The sequence below is a fragment of the Malus sylvestris genome, chromosome 16 (assembly GCF_916048215.2).
Source record: "Malus sylvestris chromosome 16, drMalSylv7.2, whole genome shotgun sequence".
Taxonomy (NCBI): Eukaryota; Viridiplantae; Streptophyta; class Magnoliopsida; order Rosales; family Rosaceae; genus Malus; species Malus sylvestris.
Genome location: NC_062275.1, coordinates 5,941,137 through 5,965,618, shown reverse-complemented (window position 1 = coordinate 5,965,618; position 24,482 = coordinate 5,941,137). Strand labels below are relative to the sequence as shown.

The 24,482-nt window shown below is 43.1% G+C and overlaps 3 protein-coding genes and 1 long non-coding RNA gene across 5 annotated transcripts; 1 reads left to right on the top strand and 3 right to left on the bottom strand.

Moving 5' to 3' along the window:
* Positions 1 to 708: 708 nt before the first annotated feature.
* On the top strand, positions 709 to 3,734 carry LOC126607315 (probable carotenoid cleavage dioxygenase 4, chloroplastic). Its single transcript, XM_050274864.1, has 2 exons — positions 709 to 1,522; positions 2,545 to 3,734. Exons 1-2 carry the CDS (start codon positions 829 to 831, stop codon positions 3,642 to 3,644), a joined length of 1,794 nt encoding a protein of 597 aa, XP_050130821.1. The 5' UTR covers positions 709 to 828; the 3' UTR covers positions 3,645 to 3,734.
* Positions 3,735 to 10,810: 7,076 nt separating this feature from the next.
* Positions 10,811 to 12,190, bottom strand: LOC126607337 (uncharacterized). 2 transcript variants are annotated; one of them, XR_007617561.1, is made up of 3 exons: positions 12,101 to 12,172; positions 11,059 to 11,925; positions 10,811 to 10,916 (listed from the first exon to the last, which is right to left on the bottom strand). It is a non-coding gene; the product is annotated as an uncharacterized LOC126607337 (long non-coding RNA). The 2 variants fall into 2 exon arrangements; XR_007617560.1 differs by having other exon boundaries at positions 11,059 to 12,190.
* Positions 12,191 to 16,801: 4,611 nt separating this feature from the next.
* On the bottom strand, positions 16,802 to 18,139 carry LOC126607327 (uncharacterized). Its single transcript, XM_050274878.1, has one exon. It carries the CDS (start codon positions 17,753 to 17,755, stop codon positions 16,829 to 16,831), a length of 927 nt encoding a protein of 308 aa, XP_050130835.1. The 5' UTR covers positions 17,756 to 18,139; the 3' UTR covers positions 16,802 to 16,828.
* A 451-nt stretch (positions 18,140 to 18,590) lies between these two features.
* On the bottom strand, positions 18,591 to 19,787 carry LOC126607325 (uncharacterized). Its single transcript, XM_050274877.1, has one exon. The coding sequence runs from the start codon at positions 19,724 to 19,726 to the stop codon at positions 18,731 to 18,733; it is 996 nt and encodes a 331-aa protein (XP_050130834.1). The 5' UTR covers positions 19,727 to 19,787; the 3' UTR covers positions 18,591 to 18,730.
* Positions 19,788 to 24,482: the final 4,695 nt, after the last annotated feature.

Here is a 24,482-nt window from a genome sequence, read left to right as displayed (position 1 = left end):
GGATCTTTTTTACAGTTTAAGTTTCAAGATTTGAAATAATTTTAAATTTCATATCAAACAAGTTTTTGACATTGTTTCAATAGATGTTCTTAAAAAGTGCTTTCAGAAATGATGATTTTTTTTTAATAGGATACCAAACAGGTCATTATCTATTTTCGGTTGTATATTTTTTTATTTTTGTCACCCTTATCACGTTACTTAATCACGTAACAAGAGAGATGAAATTAACTATCCTCATATGTATATTCCATGTGTCTACCGCTCTCGTCAAGGTACTTAGTCATATAGTCACATAACTCTTATCACGTTATTTAGTCACGTAATGAGAGATATGAAATTAACTGCTCTCATTTGTATATTCTATGTGTCTACCGCTATTGTCAAGGTACTTAGTCACGTAGTCATCACAAAAGAGATGATATTAGCTATTCTCATACGTATAACTCATGTTTATTGCTCTCATTGCATTACTTAGTCACATATTAATTAGAAATAAACTCAACTATCCGACTATACATCCCATGTGACAAACGAAAATAATACACCATAAATTGTAGATTCTCTCCAAAGCACGGCAAAGGATATGAAATTATTACCTGGATATGGTTTGGTTTGAAGTGTCCTAGAACCATCCGTTTGGGAAGTGGCACATATATAGCAGAAATGTGGTCCCTCTACTGTACTTGTGGCCAGAAATGCTTTCGTCCTCACACACCATGGAAATATCCCAAGCTCCTAACACCCCTTATTTATTCCGACCTACAGATCTACCATTTCTCAGCAAAATCCAACTGTTGGGTTTTGTTGTGAAGATCAAAGATACCAGATATGGATGCCTTCTCTTCCTCCTTTCTGTCTACGTTTCCCACTCAAAGGATATCAATCTCTCCTGCCATAACATCCCCCAGGCTCAGCAGCATTTCTGCTGTCAGAATTGAAGAAAGACCCACCTCCCAACCACCAGCTTCAAGGCCGCCGCCGCCGCCGCCTCCGAAAAGCACTCCACAGCCTCCGCTAGAGGCGAAGACAGATCGTGCACTTCAAAACAATGCTTCAACTTTCACTGCGGCAAAACAACAAAGTTCTGCGCTACCCGCAGTGATCTTCAACGCTCTGGACGACTTCATCAACAACTTCATAGACCCTCCAGTGAAACCCTCAGTGGACCCCAGGCACGTGCTCTCCTACAACTTTGCTCCGGTTGAGGAACTTCCGCCCACGGAGTGCGAGATCATACAGGGCTCCCTGCCGCCGTGCCTCGACGGAGCCTACATTCGCAATGGCCCGAACCCGCAGTACCTTCCGCGTGGGCCCTACCACCTGTTCGACGGGGACGGAATGCTTCACTCCGTTAGGATCTCTGGAGGCCGGGCGGTGCTCTGCAGCAGATATGTCAAGACCTACAAGTACACCGTTGAGCGCGACGCCGGCCACCCTATTCTTCCCAACGTCTTCTCCGGCTTCAACGGCCTCACCGCTTCCGCTACACGTGGCGCTCTCTCCGCTGCCCGCGTCTTTACAGGCAGGGTCCGCAATACCTTATAACAAAAAATTTAATTTATATTTCTTTCTTTCACCAATAACACTAATATTTTTTGGACAATGCTAGATAAATTAAATTTATAGATTAAATTATTACTTAGGTTTTAATTGGGGTGCTTATTTTATATTAGTAACACATCATTTGATTTACAAATTTAGTACCTAATATTACTTATTAAGAAGTAAAAACGTTAAACACTTAAGTAATAATTTAATCATTAACTTTTATGTTATTTAATTAATAAAATTTGACTACGAATTTAATTTTTTTGGCACTATCCGAAAAAATATGCATAAATAGAACTAAATATAATTTTGAGTGAAAATGTAAGAAGGAGTACACTAAATAGACAATAAATTGTGGAAATAAATAAATATAGTGTTATTCTATAATAAGAAACAAACACGTTAATCGATATTTAATTAATAATTAAATCATCTACAACCACATCATTTACTTTGTAAATTTAATTTAAAATTTTAATCTTCCTATATTACCCTCAAAAATAACATTTTTGGCCTGACAAGTTGTCCCTGCTATGTTTCTTGAAACGAAACGACGTTTTTTCTTTTCATCCCAGGTCAAAAAACAGGCCTTGTGTTTTTTGTTTTTTTCCTGAAAAACAAAAAGCACAGCACAACGCCCCAGCCGTCAAGCAAAGGGGCGGAATCTCGCTCCTAGGCTGGAGGTGCGGCCACCTCTGTTTTAGGGTAGGGATTGTAAAGCCTTCTTTATCTTTAATTCTTTGATTTAAATGTCACAAAACAAGAAATTAGTGCACCAAGAGAAAATGAAAGCGGGAAAATCACTTGCCACACTTTAATTACTCCATTACTAAGTTAATTATTAACACAAACTAAATTATGAACCTAATTCCTACTATGATTCAAGTGTATAGATTGAAGCTGTTACTGTCACACAAGTTTTTGGTCTTATTAACTTCGAACATTTTACACGTAATTTCTCTTGATACAAATATTAAAACGTTACTTTGTCTACAGGCCAATTCAATCCTGCAAATGGCATTGGTCTTGCAAACACAAGTTTGGCCTTCTTCGGCGACCGACTTTACGCTCTCGGCGAGTCCGATCTCCCGTACTCCCTCCGCCTGACGTCCGACGGAGACATCGAGACTCTGGGACGCCATGATTTCGACGGCAAGCTCTCCATGAGCATGACAGCTCATCCGAAGGTAGACCCAGAAACGGGGGAGGCATTCGCCTTCCGCTATGGCCCTATACCGCCGTTTCTAACCTACTTCCGCTTCGACTCGAATGGCGTGAAGCAGCCGGACGTGCCGATATTCTCCATGGTCACTCCATCGTTCCTCCATGACTTTGCAATCACCAAAAAATATGCCATATTTGCTGACATACAAATTGGGATGAACCTTATTGACATGATCACTAAAGGAGCCTCCCCTGTTGGTTTGGACCCTTCCAAAGTGCCGAGGATCGGAGTCATTCCGCGGTACGCGAAGGACGAGTCGGAGATGAGGTGGTTTGAGGTGCCGGGTTTCAACAACGTACATGCTATCAATGCATGGGATGAGGAGGATGCTATTGTGATGGTGGCACCAAACGTTTTGTCAGCAGAACACACAATGGAGAGAATGGAGCTTGTTCATTCTTTGGTTGAGAAGGTTCGGATTGATCTGAAGACGGGGATTGTGACGAGGCAGCCGATTTCAACTAGAAATCTGGATTTCGCCTTGATCAATCCGGCTTACTTGGGGAAGAAGAATCAGTATGTGTATGCAGCTGTGGGTGATCCCATGCCTAAGATATCAGGAGTTGTGAAATTGGATGTGTCTAATTCGGAGCACAAGGAGTCTATTGTGGCCAGCAGGATGTTTGGCCCGGGGTGCTACGGGGGCGAGCCGTTTTTCGTGGCCAGAGAGCCCGAGAATCCGGATGCGGATGAGGACGACGGGTATGTGGTGTCGTATGTTCACGATGAGAAGGCCGGGGAATCGAAGTTCTTGGTGATGGATGCCAAGTCTCCTCAGCTTGACATTGTGGCTGCTGTGAGGATGCCCCGGCGGGTGCCTTATGGCTTCCATGGACTCTTTGTGAAGGAAAGTGATCTCAACAAGTTGTAGTTTCATATGTCCCCACATTGCAACATAGTAAAATGCTACACAAACAATTATAAATATGGAATATATTGCACATCGTTTACCAAATACAAACAGTTGAGTGCTAATAACACCGATATCTTTTGGATAAAACCCTACACCTGAGCGGGACGATGTTGCACAACAGTAGTACAAGGGCAACTTAATTATATGAAACTTTTTCAATCAAAGTGATACATAAAACGATACAAATTGAGCCAGAAGACCTAGTTTATCTGCATAATGTGAAAACTGATGGATTGCTGTTCCTAACTGAGCTTTGGAGTTTCTGATCATGAAATTTGTTTGTACCATACTTGACCAATCCCGAAACTACCGAGCACCGGCCAACGCTATACTGTCAAGGACCCAGAAGAGTTCCCCTCCGACCAGGAGGCCAATCACTACTCGACACGTGTCAAGATTAGAAGCCAATCAGAGCGCAGCACGTGTCGACATCAAGAACCAATCACAACATGACACATGTCAATGTGACAAAGCTACAAGTTTTTCTATAAATAGGGGTCATTCCCCCACAATATTGCCTAATGCCATTTTGTGTTAAATCATTCACAAGAACTCACTAAATTGAGAGCTTGATCCTTTGTACTTGTGTAAGCCCTTCACTACTAATAAGAACTCCTCTACTCCGTGGACGTAGCCAATCTGGGTGAACCACGTACATCCTGTGTTTGCTTCTCTGTCTCTATTCATTTACGTACTTATCCTCACTAGTGACTGAAGCAACCAAGCAACCAAGCGAAGGTCACAAAACCTGACACTTTCTGTTGTACCAAAGTCCTCGCTGATTTTGTGCATCAACATTTGGCGCCGTCTGTGGGAAACGACACTTATTCCTACTCTCTTCAGCTGTGTCAAGCTGGTTTCTATCATTCGTACACTTTCTTTTGACCAGGCATCCCTCTCCAACATGGGAAGCGAAGGAAGCCACAGCACACAGAATGACACCCCCCTTGCACATAGTGCGAAACAACGAAAGAAGGAAGGAAAACGAGTTCTTCTTCAAGCTAAAGTCGATGAGTTGGAAGCTCAGAACAACAAGATAGCAATGAAGAATGAGGTCCTCCAGGAGCAATATGAGAAGCTCTTCGAGACACTCCACGAAGCTAGGCAAGCTCAGACACGCGAGCTTGTTGCCCCCGTGGAAGTCAACCATCAACTGGGTGCCCTCCAACATGGAGGGTCACATGCATTCGACATAGATATCCCTGATAGGGAACAGATTACCCCTCGACTTGATAATCAACATGAGGCTTCTCTTAACCCAGTTGCTTCGACCCGAACCATGAGAAGTGGAGGGAGACACCTCTTTGCTGAAGGGGCAGAAGGATCGAAAGCCGTCTTTCGCGATTGTCGGGATTTCCTGAAGCAACGTCGAGAGAATTCCATCCATATAAGCTCAAAGATCAATGACCCAAGGATTTCTGAGAGACTCGGTCCCCTGCCACGGCCCAAGCCGGCCACCAATTTGGGGAAGGGGCAACAAGTCCTAGAGAGACATGAGGGTACAGGGGACTCAGAGGTGTTCCGACAGACATACCCTGGAAGCCAGTACAGCGAGTCCAGGGAAAAATCACATGCCCTTGATCAAACCTTCCTAATTCCAATAGGAGATGGAGATTTACGAAAGAAAGCTCCAGTGACACATAACTCCGCTCAGGACCCCCTTGTCCTACAACTTCTTGAGGAAGTAAACAAGTTGAAGGCTGAACGTCAGGCTGAAATACCTGACTGGAACCAACCCAGGCCTGGCCCTCTTACAAGGAGGATCCTCAACACCCCCCTTCAAGCAAAGACAAAGCAAAAGCTTGGCTTGCAACTTTATACTGGAAAAGAGGACCCGATTGAGCACCTTAACCTCTTTGAGTCCACCATGGCATACCGGATGCACACCGACGAAGAGCGATGTCTTCTCTTCCCCTCCACCCTCTCTAGTGGAGCTCTAAATTGGTATTGTCGTCTTACACCTGAGACGGTAGACTCATTTGAGGAATTGAGGAAACTATTTGTTTCCCAACACATTTTCCAAACCGATCGCTTGCACTCTGCAGATGACTTGTACACTATCCGCCAGAAGCCAGACGAGTCATTACGTATGTATGCTGGCCGCTTCAGCCATGAATACTCCCGGTGTGCCGAGGCAGACGACAAGACTGCCCTCAAAGCCTTCACGGCAGGCCTACGTGATTGTTTCTTTAAATACATGATCAATGCCAATACTTGGAAGACTTACTCTGAGGTGATGGCGCAGGCTTATAACCATGCCTCCGCCGAGGCAAAGACATATCAGGAGAAACCCCCTACAACCATCCTTTATCAACAAGTGGGAGGTGGAAGCCAGACTCACCTAAATGAGAAGACCTCGACTTTCCAAACAGCAGTGGCACCTCCCCATGCCTTGCATAATGCTTCACTGAATCAACAGACATATCAATTTCAAGGCAAGAGGAAGGATTTCCATCCTCACCACTCTCATTTCAGTAAAAAGAGTAAGGGACACTATCCCGATAACCAAGGGTATCGCCACAATAACGCTCGCCCCCAGGCAGTCAATGCAGTGGGTCAAACCCGCGTCAAGATACCCCCTACCCCAAGGTATGAGACATACACGCCCTTGAATGCCACATGCGCGGCCATTTACCCCAGCATAGCTCACCTGATACCAAAGCCAAAGCCGAGGCACCCAGATTACACGCCCCCGAATAACGCGGGCATGTTTTGTTGCTACCATGAGCATAACGGCCATGATAGCGAGAAATGTATCATCCTCCGTGATCGTATTGAAGCTTTGGCACGAGAAGGAAAAATTGATCAATTCCTCCTTCACCCTCAAAGGGATAACCGTAACCAACGCCAGGTGAATGTCATATATTCCATAAGCGGCGGCACACCCATATCTGAATCTTCCAATAGGGCCATGAAAAACAGTGAACGAATTCTGAGGCCTGGTCACCAAGTGTTTCACGTGGAAGACATCAGGGGAGGGAAGTATCAAAAGCCTAACTGGGATCCGATATGTTTCTACCCTGAGGAAGAAAGAGGCATCATCTACCCTCATAACGACCCATTGATCGTGGAGGCTCACATAGCCAACTTTGATGTTCGACGAATCCTCGTAGACACAGGGGCTTCGGTCAATATCATGTTTGCCGAAGCTTTCAGGGCACTCAGTGTAGCTGAACACTTGCTCGATCGCTCGATTTCTCCTCTGATAAGCTTCTCCGGTGATATCGTGCAACCCTTAGGGAGCATACATTTACCCTTTACTATTGGTACAGGCCCTTACACGGCTACCATTACCACTAACTTCCTAGTGGTTGACTGCCCAACGGCATACAATGTCATATTTGGGCGCACAGGCATCAATGATCTCAAGGCTATGGTATCCACGCATATGCTGTTGATGAAATTTCCAACCCCCCATGGCAACGGCTACATCAGAGGAGATCAGCTTAGTGCACGATCATGTTACAACACTTCAGTTAAGCAACAACACTTGCCCGGACCCAAGGAAACCCTGTCTGTACATGACCAAGTCACAAAGACCAGCCTAGATGAAGCGAACTTGGATCTTCCTGATAGCAACAATCAACCCGATGATCCTCGAGATGACTCTTTCACCCAGCAAGCCCAACCTGCTGAAGAGTTGAAGAAGGTACCTATCTCAAGAGATTATCCAGATCGCATGGTGAAGATTGGCACCACATTGTCACCACCCCTTCGGTTAGCATTGATATCTTTTTTGAAAGAGAACACTGAAGTCTTCGCCTGGTCATACGAGGACATGCCAGGCATCTCTCCCGATGTCATCTGTCATCGTTTGAGTATTGACCCCAAGATCAAGCCGGTGAGACAGAAGCGAAGATCTTATGACGCTGAACGATACGAGGCAATGAAAGCAGAAGTTGAAAAACTCAAAGGCATAGGCTTTGTCCGCGAAGTCAATTACCCGACATGGGTAGCAAATGTGGTCCTTGTTAAGAAAAATCCGACCAAAGAAAGTCTTTTGCTTCAAAAGGTCTTGTGGAGAATGTGTGTTGACTACACCGACCTAAACAAAGGGTGTCCGAAAGATAGCTTCCCTCTTCCTCTTATTGACAGACTTATAGACTCTACGGCCGGGTGTGAACTCCTGAGCTTCATGGATGCTTACTCAGGATACAACCAAATCCTCATGAACCCTTCGGATCAAGAACACACAGCCTTCACTACCGACAGAGGACTATACTGCTATAAAGTCATGCCTTTCGGCCTAAAGAATGCAGGAGCGACTTATCAGAGACTAGTCAACTCAATGTTCGCCGAGCAGATTGGGAAGAGCATGGAAGTTTACGTTGATGATATGTTAGTCAAGAGCAAACATGCTGACCAACACATCACCAACCTATCTGAAACTTTCACTATTTTGAAGAGGTATCGAATGAGGTTAAACCCCAACAAATGTGCCTTCGGCGTAGGCTCTGGCAAATTCTTAGGTTTCATGATTAGCCAACGAGGCATTGAAGCTAATCCCGAGAAGATCAAAGCAATCCTCGACATGAAGGAACCGGTAACTTCAAAGGACATCCAGAGCCTTACTGGCAAGGTGGCAGCCTTAACCAGGTTCATTTCTAAGGCCACAGACAAATGTGCTCCCTTTTTTAAAGCACTTAAGGGAAGTAGGAAGTACATTACATGGACTGATGAATGTGCCGAGGCATTCAAAAACCTCAAGGAGTACATGAGTAAAGCCCCTCTACTCTCCAAGCCCGAGGTAGGAGACATTCTCATTATCTACCTATCGGTATCAGCTTCAGCCGTAAGTTCCGTTCTCATTCGAAAGGATGGGAATATTGAGCGACCTGTCTACTACGCTAGCAAAGCCTTACAAGATGCGGAGACACGGTACTCTAACATTGAGAAATTGGCTCTGGCATTGGTCATGTCTGCTCGAAAACTCCGCCCTTACTTCCAAGCGCACTCCATCATCGTGCTTACCAATTATCCTCTTCGACAGATACTCCAAAGTCCTGACACTTCAGGGCGAATGATCAAATGGGCAATAGCGTTGGGTGAGTTTGACATCTCCTACCAACCAAAGCCAGCTGAGAAGGGCCAAGCAGTGGCAGACTTCATTGCCGACTTCACATATCCGGTTGACATTGCTTCTACACCTGAAGCAGTGGCTTCATTACCCCCGGAAGCTCAGAAGATAGAACCAACAACCCCAGCATGGAGTCTGTATGTTGATGGCTCATCCAACCAACAGGGCTGTGGAGCGGGACTAGTCTTGACTACACCCGACAAAGTAGCAATGGAGTATGCTATTCGTTTCAAATTCAAGGCATCAAATAATGAGGCCGAGTATGAAGCCCTTCTAGCAGGATTACGTTTGGCCAAACACCTCGGGGTTAAACAAATTGATATTTTCAGTGACTCCCAATTGGTGGTCAACCAGGTTACCAACAACTTTGATGCTAAGGACAGCTCCATGGCAGCATATCTTGCGCAAACACAACTTTTGCTCAAGCACTTCCACTACCAGATCACCCAAGTTCCTCGAGCGGCAAACAGTCATGCAGACGCCCTGGCTCGCCTCGCCTCGGCTGTGGAAGACAAGATTGGAAGAAAAATTCATGTCGAACTGTTGGCAACACCAAGCACCATGGCCGCAGAAGTATGCAACTTACAACAGGGGGATAGTTGGATCACCCCGATCTATAATTTCCTTGCTCATGGCACCCTCCCAAATGATAAAGTCCAGGCTAAACAAATTCGATACAAGTCTACCCGCTACCTGATCATCAATGATCAACTCTATAAGCGAGGTTTTAGCCTGCCATACTTAAGGTGTCTTACGCCTGCCGAGGCGGAAATCGTCCTTCGGGAAATACATGAGGGAGTCTGTGGAGATCATGCTGGATCTCGGTCCCTAGCACACAAGACTTTTCGCCAAGGATATTACTGGCCAACACTCCACCAGGATGCCATCAAAGTATCCCGCTCATGTGACAAATGTCAACGATATGCGGCTATTCCTCATTCCCCTCCAGAGCCTCTTACTCCTATGATCAGCCCTTGGCCCTTCGCCCAGTGGGGACTTGATTTGATCGGCCCAATGCCGGCAGGGAAGGGCAAAGTCTGTTACGCAGTCGTTGCAGTGGACTACTTCACAAAGTGGGCCGAAGTAGAACCCTTGGCAACCATTACTGAGGCAAAGATAGAAGACTTCGTGTGGAAGAACATCCTTTGTAGATTCGGCATTCCCAATGCGATAGTCACTGACAATGGGCGACAGTTCGACAACAAGAAGTTCAGGTTGTTCTGCTCTAAGTTCAACATCAACTTATGCTTTGCCTCTCCAGCTCATCCCCAGTCTAATGGACAAGTTGAGGCCATCAACAAAATAATCAAGCGCACTTTGAAAACCAGCTTGGACAAAGCTAAAGGCTGTTGGCCAGAATTTGTACCCCAAGTTCTTTGGTCATATCGCACTTCATATCGGACTTCAACAGGAGAAACTCCATTCTCACTTGCCTTTGGCACAGAGGCGGTTGTCCCTGTTGAGCTCGAGCAAGCAACATTCCGAGTCCAGAACTACATTCAAAGTGAAAATGACAAACAACTCACCCTCAACTTGGATTTAGTCGAGGAACACAGAAACCAAGCTCACTTGAGGAATGTCGCCTACAAGCAGCGCATCTCCAACTATTATGACTCTAGGGTCAAGCCTCGTTCTTTCAAAATAGGAGACTGGGTCTTAAAGAAAAGATTACTCTGCGACAGAGTCCCGAGTGAAGGCACACTTAGTCCAAACTGGGATGGACCGTATGAAGTCATTGGCATCAGTCGCCCTGGCTCTTACACACTTAGAAGCTCCGATGGCAAGACCCTTGGCCATCCATGGAACGCTGATCACTTGAAGTACTACTACAAATAGACTCACGATGTACAAGTGTTGAGCTATAGCCGTTTGGCATCCTATGTAATGAAGGCCATTTGGCAATGAATTCAATAAAGAGGTAATTTAGCCAACTCAGCCCTCACTCTTTTACATTCATAGCAAGCAATGCTGGAACCCTTCTCAATCAGAAAGCAATCCGTCTTCCACAGTCACTACAAAACAAGCAAATGAAGACCGTGTCAAGCGCCAAAAAAAAAAAAAAAAAAAAAAAAAAAAAAAAAAAAAAAACAGCTTCACCTAAAAAGCTTCACCCGAAAAGCTTCACCTCCAAAGCTTCACCCACAAAGCTTCACCTAAAAAGCTTCACCCACAAAGCTTCACCTAAAAAGCTTCACCCGAAAAGCTTCACTTAAAAAAGCTTCACCTACAAAGCTTCACCTAAAAAATCTTCACCTAGAAAGCTCCCTCTACATACTTTCACCATCAAAGCTTCACCCACAAAGCTTCACCCACAAAGCTTCACCTAAAAAGCTTCACCCAAAAAGCTTCACCATCAAAGCTTCACCTAAAAAGCTTCACCCAAAAAGCTTCACTTAAAAAGCTTCACCCAAAAAGCTTCACCATCAAAGCTTCACCTAAAAAGCTTCACCCAAAAAGCTTCACCCGAAAAGCTTCACCTAAAAAGCTTCACCCAAAAAGCTTCACCCGAAAAGCTTCACCTAAAAAGCTTCACCCACAAAGCTTCACCTAAAAAGCTTCACCCAACAAGCTTCACCCGAAAAGCTTCACCTCCAAAGCTTCACCCACAAAGCTTCAACACCAAAGCTTCACCTACAAAGCTTCAACACAAAACCTTGCTCCAAATAAACAAATTTTGTTCACAAAACCCAAGATGCCCTTGAACTTGTACAAAAACACTTGGGTAAACATAAACATTTTTTGTTTTACACCCACAAGGGCCCAAAATTTTCCTTCTTATTTATTCACTTATATATGTTCTCAAACATATTATAATAGATCCAACAACAAGCCAAAGTCCCAAATTTCATAATGGACAAAAGTACAAGCAATTCATCAATAATGAAGGTGCTACAAAAATTGGAATCTGCCCCAAAATAGAAATCCAACCCAGGAGACTTTTTCTCTCTCTCCCTCTTCCGCCTCCTTTCATCTATCAAATTTCTGCAACCTCTGCTCTTCTCCAATGGAGCTGAATTTTGGACACCCTATAGTTCTTGAGCATATGAACAACTTTCAAGAAGGAACCATTTCTGTTTGAGCGACGGAAATTAAAGTGTTGAAGCTCCAAACATGATAGTCGGCTTCTTGCAGATTTCGAAGCTGTTGTGATGTTTCGAAGATCTGGAAATATTTAACCGTTAGTTCATCCTGAATTTTTGATATGTTATGAAAGAGTCGATGAGGAACAACTTCAATGAAGAAAGCATACCGATCTGAACAAGAGAAAATGGAGTTTCGAAGCTCACAACAAATCTGACGGGTTGACAGACAAATAATAACCAGTCATTCATCATACCTGAATTTCTTGAGTTATACAGCTCCGAGGGATCTCAAATTTGGATATGTTGTAGTTCACAAGCTGAGGAACAACTTCAATGAAGAAAGCATACCGATCTGAACAAGAGAAAATGGAGTTTCGAAGCTCACAACAAATCTGACGGGTTGACAGAAAAATAATAACCAGTCATTCATCATACCTGAGTTTCTTGAGTTATACAGCTCCGAGGGATCTCAAATTTGGATATGTTGTAGTTCACAAGCTGAGGAACAACTTCAATGAAGAAAGCATACCGATCTGAACAAGAGAAAATGGAGTTTCGAAGCTCACAACAAATCTGACGGGTTGACAGAAAAATAATAACCAGTCATTCATCATACCTGAGTTTCTTGAGTTATACAGCTCCGAGGGATCTCAAATTTGGATATGTTGTAGTTCACAAGCTGAGGAACAACTTCAATGAAGAAAGCATGCTGATCTGAGCAAGAGAAAATAGAGTTTCAAAGCTCACAACAAATCTGACGGGTTGACAGACAAATGATAAACAGTCACTCATCATACCTGGATTTCTGGAGTTGTACTGCTCCGATGGCTCTCCAATTTGGATATGTTGTAGTTAAGGAATTAACGAACAACTTTCATGAAGACAACTTTGTGATTCGACCTACAGATGATGGTGTTATGTTGAAAAACAATTCCGGTTGTTAGGGGAAATGAAAAACAATTCCACCAAAGAAACATCATTATGATGTTTCATCATTATGGTGTTTTCATCATTATGATGCTTTCATCATTGTGATGCTTCCATCATTGTGATGCTTCCATTATGATGTTAATGCACCAACGGTTACACCTTCTGCAATTCCACTTATTCGGGCCTAGCAACCTTCATAAACAAAATCTATGAAGAAAAAGTCCGGGGCTACCACTTAGAAAACAAAAGAATGAAGTTTTGGTACTTACGACATGGACTATTAGCAAGACACCTCATTCGTCAACTCCCTCGACTAGAGACTTGGGGGACTCCCACCATATGCTACTACGCCTTGGTACTCAAAAGTTCGTGACTACCCAGTGACTTGGATTTTTCAAGTCTCCAACCGAGAAGTTTTCCTCACTCGGGAAATTAAGGGAACACTACCTCAAACTACATGCTTCACTCACAAAGCTTCAACAATACAGGTTTCAACAAAAGCAAAAATTCAAAGAGCTTTATGAAGAAGGTTTTGGTGTATTTAACACAATATGTTGAAATGAAGCAAAGCTTATTTATTAATATTTTCGATAAGCCACAAATATGTACATATACATGAGTCAAAATAAACACACAAAAGGGAGCCTTCACAAAGGTTGCTTAGGGGAAGTCTCAGCAGTCGGTAGAGCCCCAGAAAGAGAAAGCACCGGAGGGTGGTTATCCGGAGCCTCAGTACTTGACAAAACCCCAGAAGGAGGAGGCATTGGAGGTTCATCATTTGAAGCTTCATTACCAGGTACAGCCCCAGAGGACGAAGGCAATAAATGCCTTTGGAACAAACCCACAAACCGCTGATGATCAAGTAAAACCTTACCATCAGATTCCTTCATCTGGTCAAGCTTCCTCTTCATGTTTGTAGCATAGTCATGGGCGAGCCGGTGCAACTGCTTATTCTCATGCTTGAGCCCTCTAATCTCCTGTTTGAGACTCATCACTTCAGCAGCCAATGATTCAACTTGGCGGGTTCTAGCAAATAGGCGTTGGGCCATATTAGACACAGAACCTGCACACTGAACACTAAGAGCCAGAGAGTCCTTAACAGCCAACTCATCAGACCGTTTGGAAAGTAGTCTATTATCTTTGGGAGTGAGAAGGTTCCTGGCCACCACTGCAGCGGTCATATCATTCTTCATCACAGAATCCCCAACGGTAAGAGGACCAGTAGGGGATATGAAGGATGGGCGCCATATGTTGTCTGGAGAAGGCGTGGCTGTCTCTTCTCCAAGGTTCAAGTCAAAACGACGGTCGGAGGGTCCAGACATTTTCAAATGTGTTGAAGAAGGAAGAGGTCAGACAAATCAAGATCTTAGAAGTGCAAGAAATGAGCTTCTACTGGTAGAGATTCAAGTGTGCTGTGGAACTTAATGCCAGCCTCTATAAAAATCTGCACTCGACGGAGCTTCAGAAATCGAAGAGGCGTTTGCTTTCTCAAAAGCTGGGCTGCTCAGAGACCACGAGGGCCGATCTCAGAAATCGAAGAGGCGTTTGCTTTCTCAAAAGCTGGGCTGCTCAGAGACCACGAGGGCCGATCTCAGAAATCGAAGAAGCACCTGCTTTTTCAGCCTCGTCAGCACCTGTCACATGCACACTCAGCTTTGCGGAAATTACGGGCAATCTGTCGAAGATTTCTGGTGAAGTAGAAAGCACGTGAATCTTACTGTTCAATCACCGCTCTCCATATGCACCATCAACTCCTCGGGTACCACATATAACTTTGTCAAAGATCTCTGACAAAGTTTAGGCACGAGAATTTCGAAGTTCCAGCTACCCTACTATTACCCATAAGGGTAAAGGAACAGCACCACTGCTTGACAACTGGAAAGTCCCTATGTGTGTCGACCTCCGGGTTTTGCGGCAAGACAGGTTGGCAAGAACGTCCAACCTTTACTCACATTCGAGAAAAGACTCCCAACATAATTACTTTCTAAAAAACCGGAGTAGCACCGCTTTCCGAATCTCGAGAGTCAGATCCTCGACGGGATTGCTTGTTCGAAAACCGAAGAGGCACAACTCTCAGAACTTCGAGAGCCAGATTTCCTTAGATAAAGCTTGTCTGTAATCTTCACACGTAACATCAGCTTTCCAGATACCACATACCACTTTTTCAAAGTGCTCTGACAAAATTAAAACACGTGAAGCTGGCAGCTCCCACTACATTGCTGTGACCAAGAAGGGTAAAGGAATAGCATTACTACTTGTTATTGGGAAATCCCTATATACATTGACCTCCCTCCTCAACGGACAGGCAAACCTGCAAAAATGCTCAACCCTTTCTCGCATTCGAAAAGGCACCCTCAACATAACCTCTCGAAATACTCAGCTTTATTCCCCCCCGATAATACCTCAGCAAATAAGCCACACCAAGAACAAGAGTATCTCATATCATCAGGGTCGAAAGCAAGAGTATCTCATATCATGCTTTCTCCCTATCTTTGTCTTTGTCCTTGTCCACACCTGCAGGACAAGGAGAAAGAGAGCAGTCAGTCGGAACCTGAAATCAAACCTCCAATTTGGAACTGACTACCTGGAGCCTTTGCCTGGTTGCTTACTTAGCATTGCTCTCGAGTACTCATCCTCAACTGTTGTCAAGGTCACGAATTCCACCGGCAAATACCTCATGACAGTTGATCAGATATTGGCTCTTTACACTGAAGCTGCCAAGCGTGGATGAGTCACTATGAAGGAATGTTCTGAAGGACCATTTAAATGCAAAGGTTGCACACCACTTCTGCCATGCAAAAGATTGAAGCAGAAGGTTCAACGGTGAGCTGAAACAGATCACTACAGCACGACACCTTTCCATACCACATTCATTATTCCGTCAACAGCAAAAGTATCCCATATCATCAAGGTCGAACGTACTCTAGATTTGATGGACTTGTTTTGACCCTCAAATTTTTGAGTCGGCCTTATACTCTGAAGGGCACCAGAAAACCCTCCAGCACAGTTCAAGAATAAGCCTGTGGAAAGTTACTTCTTCAAAAGCAAAAGTATCTCATATCATCTCTTATCCATTTGCTTCTCCTTATCCTGGCAGTTGAATGAGAGACAAGGAGAATGAGAACAATCAACCGGAAGCCGACGTCAAACCTCTGATCCTGGGTTGCTTACTTGGAAGTTTGACTGCTTACCTTGTCTGTCACCTCTTTCGGCAGATCTCCTAGCTCGGCGACTTGGGGGACTCCTACTATAGGGTTTGTATCACACTTGACTAAGCCCGAAACTACAACTAAGCTTCAAGTGAAATTGATACATTACCTTGTGCGTCAACATCAGCTAAGTACACCATTCCCGGATGGAGGAAAGGTACTTCCAGAGAAGGGCAGATGAAGATCAGACCACACTTCAGTACTTAGAAGTTTCGTGATTACTCAAGGGATTGGATCTTGCAAGTCCCCAACCGAGGAGTTTCCCTCACTCGGGAACTTAGGGGAGCACTGTTTGTACCATACTTGACCAATCCCGAAACTACCGAGCACCGGCCAACGCTATACTGTCAAGGACCCAGAAGAGTTCCCCTCCGACCAGGAGGCCAATCACTACTCGACACGTGTCAAGATTAGAAGCCAATCAGAGCGCAGCACGTGTCGACATCAAGAACCAATCACAACATGACACATGTCAATGTGACAAAGCTACAAGTTTTTCTATAAATAGGGGTCATTCCCCCACAATATTGCCTAATGCCATTTTGTGTTAAATCATTCACAAGAACTCACTAAATTGAGAGCTTGATCCTTTGTACTTGTGTAAGCCCTTCACTACTAATAAGAACTCCTCTACTCCGTGGACGTAGCCAATATGGGTGAACCACGTACATCCTGTGTTTGCTTCTCTGTCTCTATTCATTTACGTACTTATCCTCACTAGTGACTGAAGCAACCAAGCAACCAAGCGAAGGTCACAAAACCTGACACTTTCTGTTGTACCAAAGTCCTCGCTGATTTTGTGCATCAACAAAATTCATCCACAGTTTTCACGTGTCTTACCCTTCATCGCCAACTTCTTCTCGACAGCCCGGTTCTTGCAATCGCAGAAATATATCGTGCAGGCCACCCACTCACCACATTCCCAAAACAGAACAAGCTAATCTCAGCAGCGAGAGCAACATAATTAGTCCTTTCGTAGAAGCCGATGTATATGCCAGGCAACCTTAAAATTGCTTCCCAAGCAAAGAAAACAAGCATCAAAAGAATCCCCTTCCACTCACTACCGCTGCTAAAATATATCGCTAGTGCAAACGCCTTGATTCCATGTGTCCCCTCCAACACTGAAATCACAAGACTCACATTCCACACAACACTCCATGCTAAGTAAATCGTAAGCAGTGCTGTAAATGCCGGCCAGCACCAAACAGAAAAGTACAGTCCGTACATTATTGGCTGGAAGACAACACAGTATGTTGCGGCTAACCATATCAATCCGAGAAGCATACAGGTTGACCAGACAAGAACATAGACAGATGTAACAAAACTGCCCTTCAATCTTGTTTTGTCAAAGGGTATACGTAGCATTTCCTTGAGAGTCTTCGTTGGTCTCTCTTCTTCATAGATCTTCGATGCCAAATCAACGATCAAAAGCACGGTGCTGAGCTCTAGGAGATGGAGAGGCACAAGATAGAGAAGACTGAGATGAATGAACCCAGCAGAATAGTCTTTCATTTTTCTGGCTATGTCAAGAGGTACGAGCCAATAGAAGTCGAGATCATCGGGGTTTTGTTTTAGAATTTCTGAGATTTCGACCATGAATTTTTGGAGAACAGATTCATAGTAAATCATGAAACAGAAGAGAGGGAGGGAGGTGAGGATTGCGAAGACAAAAAAATTGGTGTTTTTGGCAGAGATTGCAAGAGCTTTTCGGAGAATTCCGAAGGCTTCTAGCTTCGGATTCTTCACCGTAAGGTTGCTTTCCATCTCCATACTTTCACTTCCAGGCTCAATCCACAGAGTTTCAAATACAACTGTGAGTTTCTAAATGAACATGAAGTCTTTCTGTAAGCAATTAGCAATGGGGACAAGTCCAAGTCAAGACTCAAGTCCACACAAACCAACCACCATCCACCGAAAGTCTCTTTCTTGATGGTTTCAGCCTATTGCATATTTGAAGGAGAGCCAATGGTGGACTTGACTTGTAGACTTTAAAGTTTCGTTTGTGACTGGTTTTGTAAAAAGCAGTTTTGTTCATAAGCGTTTTTCTAGAAATGCTTTTGATAGAAACATGTTGTAATTTTTATTAAAATTCAAGCACTTGGAAGTACTTCTACAGAAGGCTCCTCTGCTAGCCAAAATCACTTTTATTTCAAGTTTTTCTGCCAAACTTCGAAACTCTTTTGATTACCAGAGTACTCTTTTAGCTCTTCTTGAAACACCCCCATTTGTTTCATGATTAATAAAAGTAATAATATCATGGCCCCAGAGCTGTTAATTTTCACATGTAGAGGAAGCCATTGGTTGATGACCTACTTTGTGGAAGAGCCACATTTCACCAGTTCTCACCCCTTTGCACTTCTGTGGAGACCTTATGCTGCACTTCATAACTCAGTCAGTGTAACAGTTTTGCAGTTACTAGTGCTGTAGTGATTGCTGGGTGCTTTGAAAATCTGATTAGACAATACATTCGCCTTAGCAACGAGGCTGCGAATGGCTAAATTCTTGCTATTTTTTACTCAACAGATTACTATCTGGCTTAGTTTGGCATCTCCTATCAGAAGGGAGCAGCTTGTACTACTTGCTGGAGAGTTTAAAAAATACATCATTTGATGGAAGAATGCATCCAGTTGAAATAGTATTTTTGAAAGATTGCAACATCTTCACAATTCCAAGAAACACATATTAACTAGTACCAACAAAAAGAAGTTACAAATTTAGCTACAAGACTTTGGATAATGAGGATATTCATCCAATGCTTTCACCTCTCTTCTTGGCCTGCATCTTCAATTTCTTCTCCAACGCCCGGTTCTTGCAATCGTAGAAATATACGATGCAGACAATCCACTTCAGCACATTCCCAAAGCAGAACAAGCAAACCTGCGCAAGAATACCACCAAAATAATGCCTGCTTTCGTAGCAGCCGAAATAGATGCAAGGCAGCCTCAAACTTACTTCCCAGGCAAAGAAAATGAGCATCAAAATAAACCCTCTCCACTCGCTTCCGCTGCTCAAATATATCGCCTCTCCAAACACCTTGATTCCGCTCCCTCCCTCCAGTATCGAAATCACAATGCTCATGTTCCACACCGCACTCCATGCCGAAAACATTGCCAGAAGCCCTACAAATGCTGGCCAACACAGTACGGCATAGAACAAAGCATCGAAATGCTCGAAGTTGCGAAGGACAGCATAGTAGGTTATTCCCAACCATGTCAGCCCCAGCAGAGTACAACTTGACAACACAAGAACATAAAAATATGTTACAAAAGTTCCCTTCAGCCTTTTTTTGTCAAAGGGTTTTTTCACCATATCTTTGAGAGTCATCACTGGACTCTCTTCTGTGTGTATCTTGGATCCCAAGTAAACAATCGGAATCGCGGTTACGAGGTAGAGGATATGGAGAGGCACCAGATAGAGAAATTCCAGATAAAATAACTCATTGGGAAAATCTTGGTTCAACTTTCTTGATATGTCAATTGGTATTGACCAGCTCAAGCCGAAGTAAGTCAAGTAGCCGTTGATGTCGGCTTCTCGTGGGGGGTTGAGGATTTTCGAGGTTTCAACCATGATTTTTTGGAGATGGGGTTCATAGTAAATCAAGAAACAGAAGAGAGGAAGGGAGGCGAGGATTGCGAAAATAAAGAATTTGATGTTTCTGGCAGGGATTATAAGAGCTTGCCTGAGAATGTCCGATGTTCCCAGCTTCTGATTCTTCATAACAAGATTGCTTTCCATCTCCATGGCTTCGCTTCCAAGCTCAATCCCCTCACAATTTAAAGTTTCTGATTGAGCTGTACACAAAAATAGAGAGTTTCCGAGTGAGGAGGAAGTCTTTCTAGATGACGCGGATGATGACTAGTCAAAGGGTGGACTTGACTCCGACGACTTTTCATTATCCTTTTTTCTTTAAACAAACGAGGGTGCACGGCATGGCGTGAAACGGTGCTCTAACTTGCTTAATTATATCTATATCTACAAATTACTGGTCACATTTTATGACGTAGAACGAATAGTTGAGTGGATTGAAGACGAAATGGAGAGGAAAGGAAGACTAAGGGATGCAATGAAAATTTTCACATTTGACGGACGACTTTTCATTATCCTTTTTTCTTTAGACAAACGGGGTGCATGACATAACGTGAAACAGTGCTCTAACTTGCTTAACTACACCTATATCTACAAATGACTGGTCGCATTTTATGATGTAGAACGAATGATTGAGTGGATTGAAGACGAAATGGAGAGGGAAGGAAGACTAAGGGATGCAATGAAATTTTTCAAATTTGGCATCTAAGCTCCGATTTGAGCCTATGATACCTTCCCATAACTTGTTCTTCAATGACTTATGCTTGTAAATGATTGTTAGCTTGTTCTGCGTTAATTTACTAAGAAAAATATACAAGTACATCCTTTTGATATGAATGATATTAAGAAATGAGAGAATCAAATTCGAGACTTCATATACAACAAGGAATGAAATTAGTGAATGAGCTACAAGTCCGTCAAGATTCTTTTGAAATTAAGTAAATTAGGGGATTATAAAATCTAATTTTTCTTATCCCCTGCCCCCAAGTTGCCAATTTTTCGGTTCTTAGCCATTGTTTGGTTAACCTTGATTTTGTTTCTTTTTTTTTTTTACAAAGTAACCTTGATTTTGTGTCTTAAGCTTAATTTTGATATCCCCGTTTTTCCTATACCCCCATGTCCTTGGCCTAGTTTGATGACACGTGTCTATTCTTAACAGAACGACAATGTCACTTTGTCAAATGGTATTCTAGGTTCGAATTGCAGATACAAGAGTGCTACATTGAAGCCTATACCAAATTCATATGAATATTTCCAAGTAAATTCATACATCATCAACGAAAACAAAAACAAAAATCTTTGAAAATCGAGCCAAAAGACTTAATCAACACAACGTAGAAATAATCAAAAGCAAGAAAAAAAAATTCGACATAACGGATTAATTTATGGAGTGGAAGCCTATGATACATACATACGAAAATGAACACGAAATATTTTGACATAGATCTAGAAAAGACATCATTACAATCTCTTAAAAGAGCTCATAGGAATGAATCAACCCTCGACTACTAGTGAGACTGATATTGTTTCTCAACTTGCATCTCACCATCTACGTAGCACGGCAGATGTGAGGATGTCACTGCAAAAGGACTTTGTGTAATTAAGAAACGGACCATTTTTTGTATAATGTAATTTATTTTGTCAATTCAGCAACGTGATATTTTCAATACGAACTGGAGATGTTGTTGCTTGATCTTCAGAATTTAGTAGGACGATCTTTTTGCAGTCGTAGTAATAAACTGTGTGAAGCACCCAAGTAACCACTTTCCCCAAGCACCACAAGCTTGTTTCAAGGAAATAATATGCAATTATATTTCGATGATACTGAAATGTCCATCTGCCAAGGAAGCTTGGTAAATTGTATTAGAAAAATATATTTTCATTTCCTTAACCTCAATAATATTACACCTTGAGTATATATACATGTAAGACAAGTCTAACAAAAAAACTAACTGTCCTAACAACCTGTAACAATTACTTAGTCTCTAAGATATATCTCTTGAAGAGATATTTACACTTTTGTCCTTAATATCCCCCCTCAAACGAAACTGAGGGAGCCGAAGAGAGAGTTTGTATCGGAGAAGTGTAAATCGGGATTTGGACAGAGGCTTGGTACAAATATCAGCAATCTGATCTTGTGAACACACAAAACGGATAGCAACTTGGTTGGCTAAAACTTTCTCCCGTATGTAATGATAATCTATTTCGACATGCTTTGTGCGAGCATGAAAAATAGGATTCTTTGCCAGAGAAATGGCAGAGATATTATCACACCACAGCTGAGGAACACAAGGAAGAGAGTAGCCTATATCAGTTAAAATTTTAGAAATCCAGGACAGTTCTGCAGCAGTATGAGCAAGGGACCTGTATTCAGCTTCAGTGGATGATCTTGCCACTGTTGGTTGCTTTTTAGCACTCCAGCTGATAAGAGAACTCCCAAGAAAAATACAAAAGCCACTAGTGGATCTCCTGTCTAAAGGGCAACCTGCCCAATCAGCATCAGAGAATGCTTGAATATCCAAGGGAGCTGAAGTTTTAGAGAACCATAACCCCAAATCAATAGTACCTTTTAAGTACCGAAGGATTCTTTTGACAGCTTGAAGATGAGAGACTCGAGGACGATGCATGTATTGACAAACCAGATTAATAGCAAAGCTCAAATCAGGACGAGTCCAGGTGAGATACTGTAATGCTCCTACCAAAGACCTGTATTCAGTAAGATTGTCAAGAAGTGGAGAGTCATGATCAAGCTTGTCTGTACTCAGGGGTGTTGCACAAGGTTTGGCTCCATCCATATGAGACTTGTGCAGAAGATCAAGAATGTATTTTGATTGATTAAGAAAGATCCCAGAAGATGACCTCTTGACTTCAATGCCTAAGAAATAATGTAACGGACCAAGGTCTTTAACAGGGAACAAACTGCTTAATTTCTTGATCACTGTTTGACATGCTACAGAAGAAGGTCCAGTGACTAAAATGTCATCCACATAGACTAATACAAAGACCAAATGGGGATCATTTTTAATGAACAAGGAATGATCATTTTGGGAACCAGTAAATCCCAAGGAAACAAGAGCACCATGCAACTTTTCATACCAAGCTCGAGGAGCTTGTTTCAAACCATAGAGAGACTTGTGAAGATGGCAAACATGATGAGGCTTGGTGGCATCCTCAAATCCAGGAGGTTGTTGCATAAACACAGATTCGGTAAGAGTACCATGCAGAAAAGCATTGCTAACATCAAGTTGGTTGAGAAACCAATCAAATTGACAAGCAAGAGTGAGAAGTATGCGGATGGTAACTGGTTTGGCCACGGGACTAAAAGTCTCAGAATAGTCCAAGCCCTCCTGTTGATTGTAGCCTTTTGCAACCAATCGGGCCTTGTATCTGTCAATAGACCCATCCGGATTCCTCTTTATTCTGAATACCCACTTGCAGCCTACAATATTGTGAGATGATATAGAAGGGACTAAAGACCATGTACTTGTGCTAAGAAGAGCATTATACTCGTCTTGCATTGCTTTGCGCCAGTGAGGATGTTTGGATGCTTGCAGGTAGGTATGAGGAGTATAATCAGGAGAGACATGAGTGGAAATTGGATGCTTTGTGACTGTGAATTCCCTGGGTTTGAATATTCCAGATTTGGACCGGGTTTGCATCTGGTGATGATTAGAGGAAGGTAAGGAAGATGGTAAGGGTTGAGGAGGAGGGGAGGAAACTTGTAATTCTGTGGAGAGGGAAGGGGGTTGCTGAGATCGGGATAAGGCAGAAGGTGGAGGAGAGGGTGGAGAGAGTGGTGATGCAGCAGGAAGGGATAAAGAAGAAGGAGAGGAAATGGAAGTGGTAAATGTGAGAGAGGATGGGATGTGCGAAGAAGGAGATTGAGGAGGAGTGGTAGGAGCAGGGACTAAAGGATGTTGACAGGGAAACCGAGTTTCATCAAAGAGAACATGCCGAGATATGTAGATTCTCTTGGTCATTGGGTCAAGACATTTGTATCCTTTATGATGTAGACTATAACCCAAGAAAATACATAACTTGCTCTTTGGATGTAGCTTGGAAGGAGAATAGGGTTGTAACCAAGGGAAGCAAGCACATCCAAACACTCGAATAGTACTGTAATTTGGAACTTTGTGAAATAATAACTCCCAAGGTGAAGATTTTGATGCCGTAGGTAATCGATTGATGAGATAAATTGCAGTGGTAAAAGCATCAACCCAATAGAAATGAGGTACATGAGAAGCTGCCAACAAAGTCCTTGCAGTTTCAACCAAGTGTCTATGTTTCCTTTCGACAGACCCATTCTGCTCAGGTGTATGAGGACAACTAAGTTGATGTTGAATGCCATTATCCACTAAAAACTGAGAGAACGAAGTACTCATGAACTCACCTCCAGCATCAGATCTTAGAGCAATGAGTTTAGTACACAGAAAGTTTTCAACAAGAGTCTTGAATTGCACAAACACAGAGAAGACATCAGATTTGTATTTCAAAGGGAAAAACCAAGTGTACTTGGTGTAATCATCCACAAACAGTACATAGTATCTAGAACCATTAAGAGAAGACACAGGTGCTGGCCCCCAAACATCCGTGTGAACAAGTTCTAGAGGTTTACTTGTAGTGCAAGGAGTAGATACAAAAGGAAGTCTAGAACACTTGCCTAATGCACAATCTGAGCAAAAAGCCTTATTTCTACTATTTGAAATGGAAATACAAGAATTGGCAGCCAATTTATGCAAAATCTTCATAGAGGGGTGGCCCAACCGTTGATGCCACACAGTATTTGAAGCCTTAACAGTTGCAGTCAAAGCCTTGGGATGCACAGCAGAGGATGAAGCAGGATGAAAAGGATAGAAACCTTCATTGACAGGACCTTTAAAAAGCGTCATCCCCGAAGAAAGATCCTTCACAG

Excerpts from the sequence above, each read along its gene's own strand:
- LOC126607327 (XM_050274878.1), bottom strand. The coding sequence starts at position 17,755 with ATGGAGATGGAAAGCAACCTTACGGTGAAGAATCCGAAGCTAGAAGCC.
- LOC126607315 (XM_050274864.1), top strand. The coding sequence starts at position 829 with ATGGATGCCTTCTCTTCCTCCTTTCTGTCTACGTTTCCCACTCAAAGG. Across the intron at positions 1,523-2,544 it reads CGCTGCCCGCGTCTTTACAG|GCCAATTCAATCCTGCAAAT; the intron begins GCAGGGTCCGCA and ends CTTTGTCTACAG.
- LOC126607325 (XM_050274877.1), bottom strand. The coding sequence starts at position 19,726 with ATGGAGATGGAAAGCAATCTTGTTATGAAGAATCAGAAGCTGGGAACA.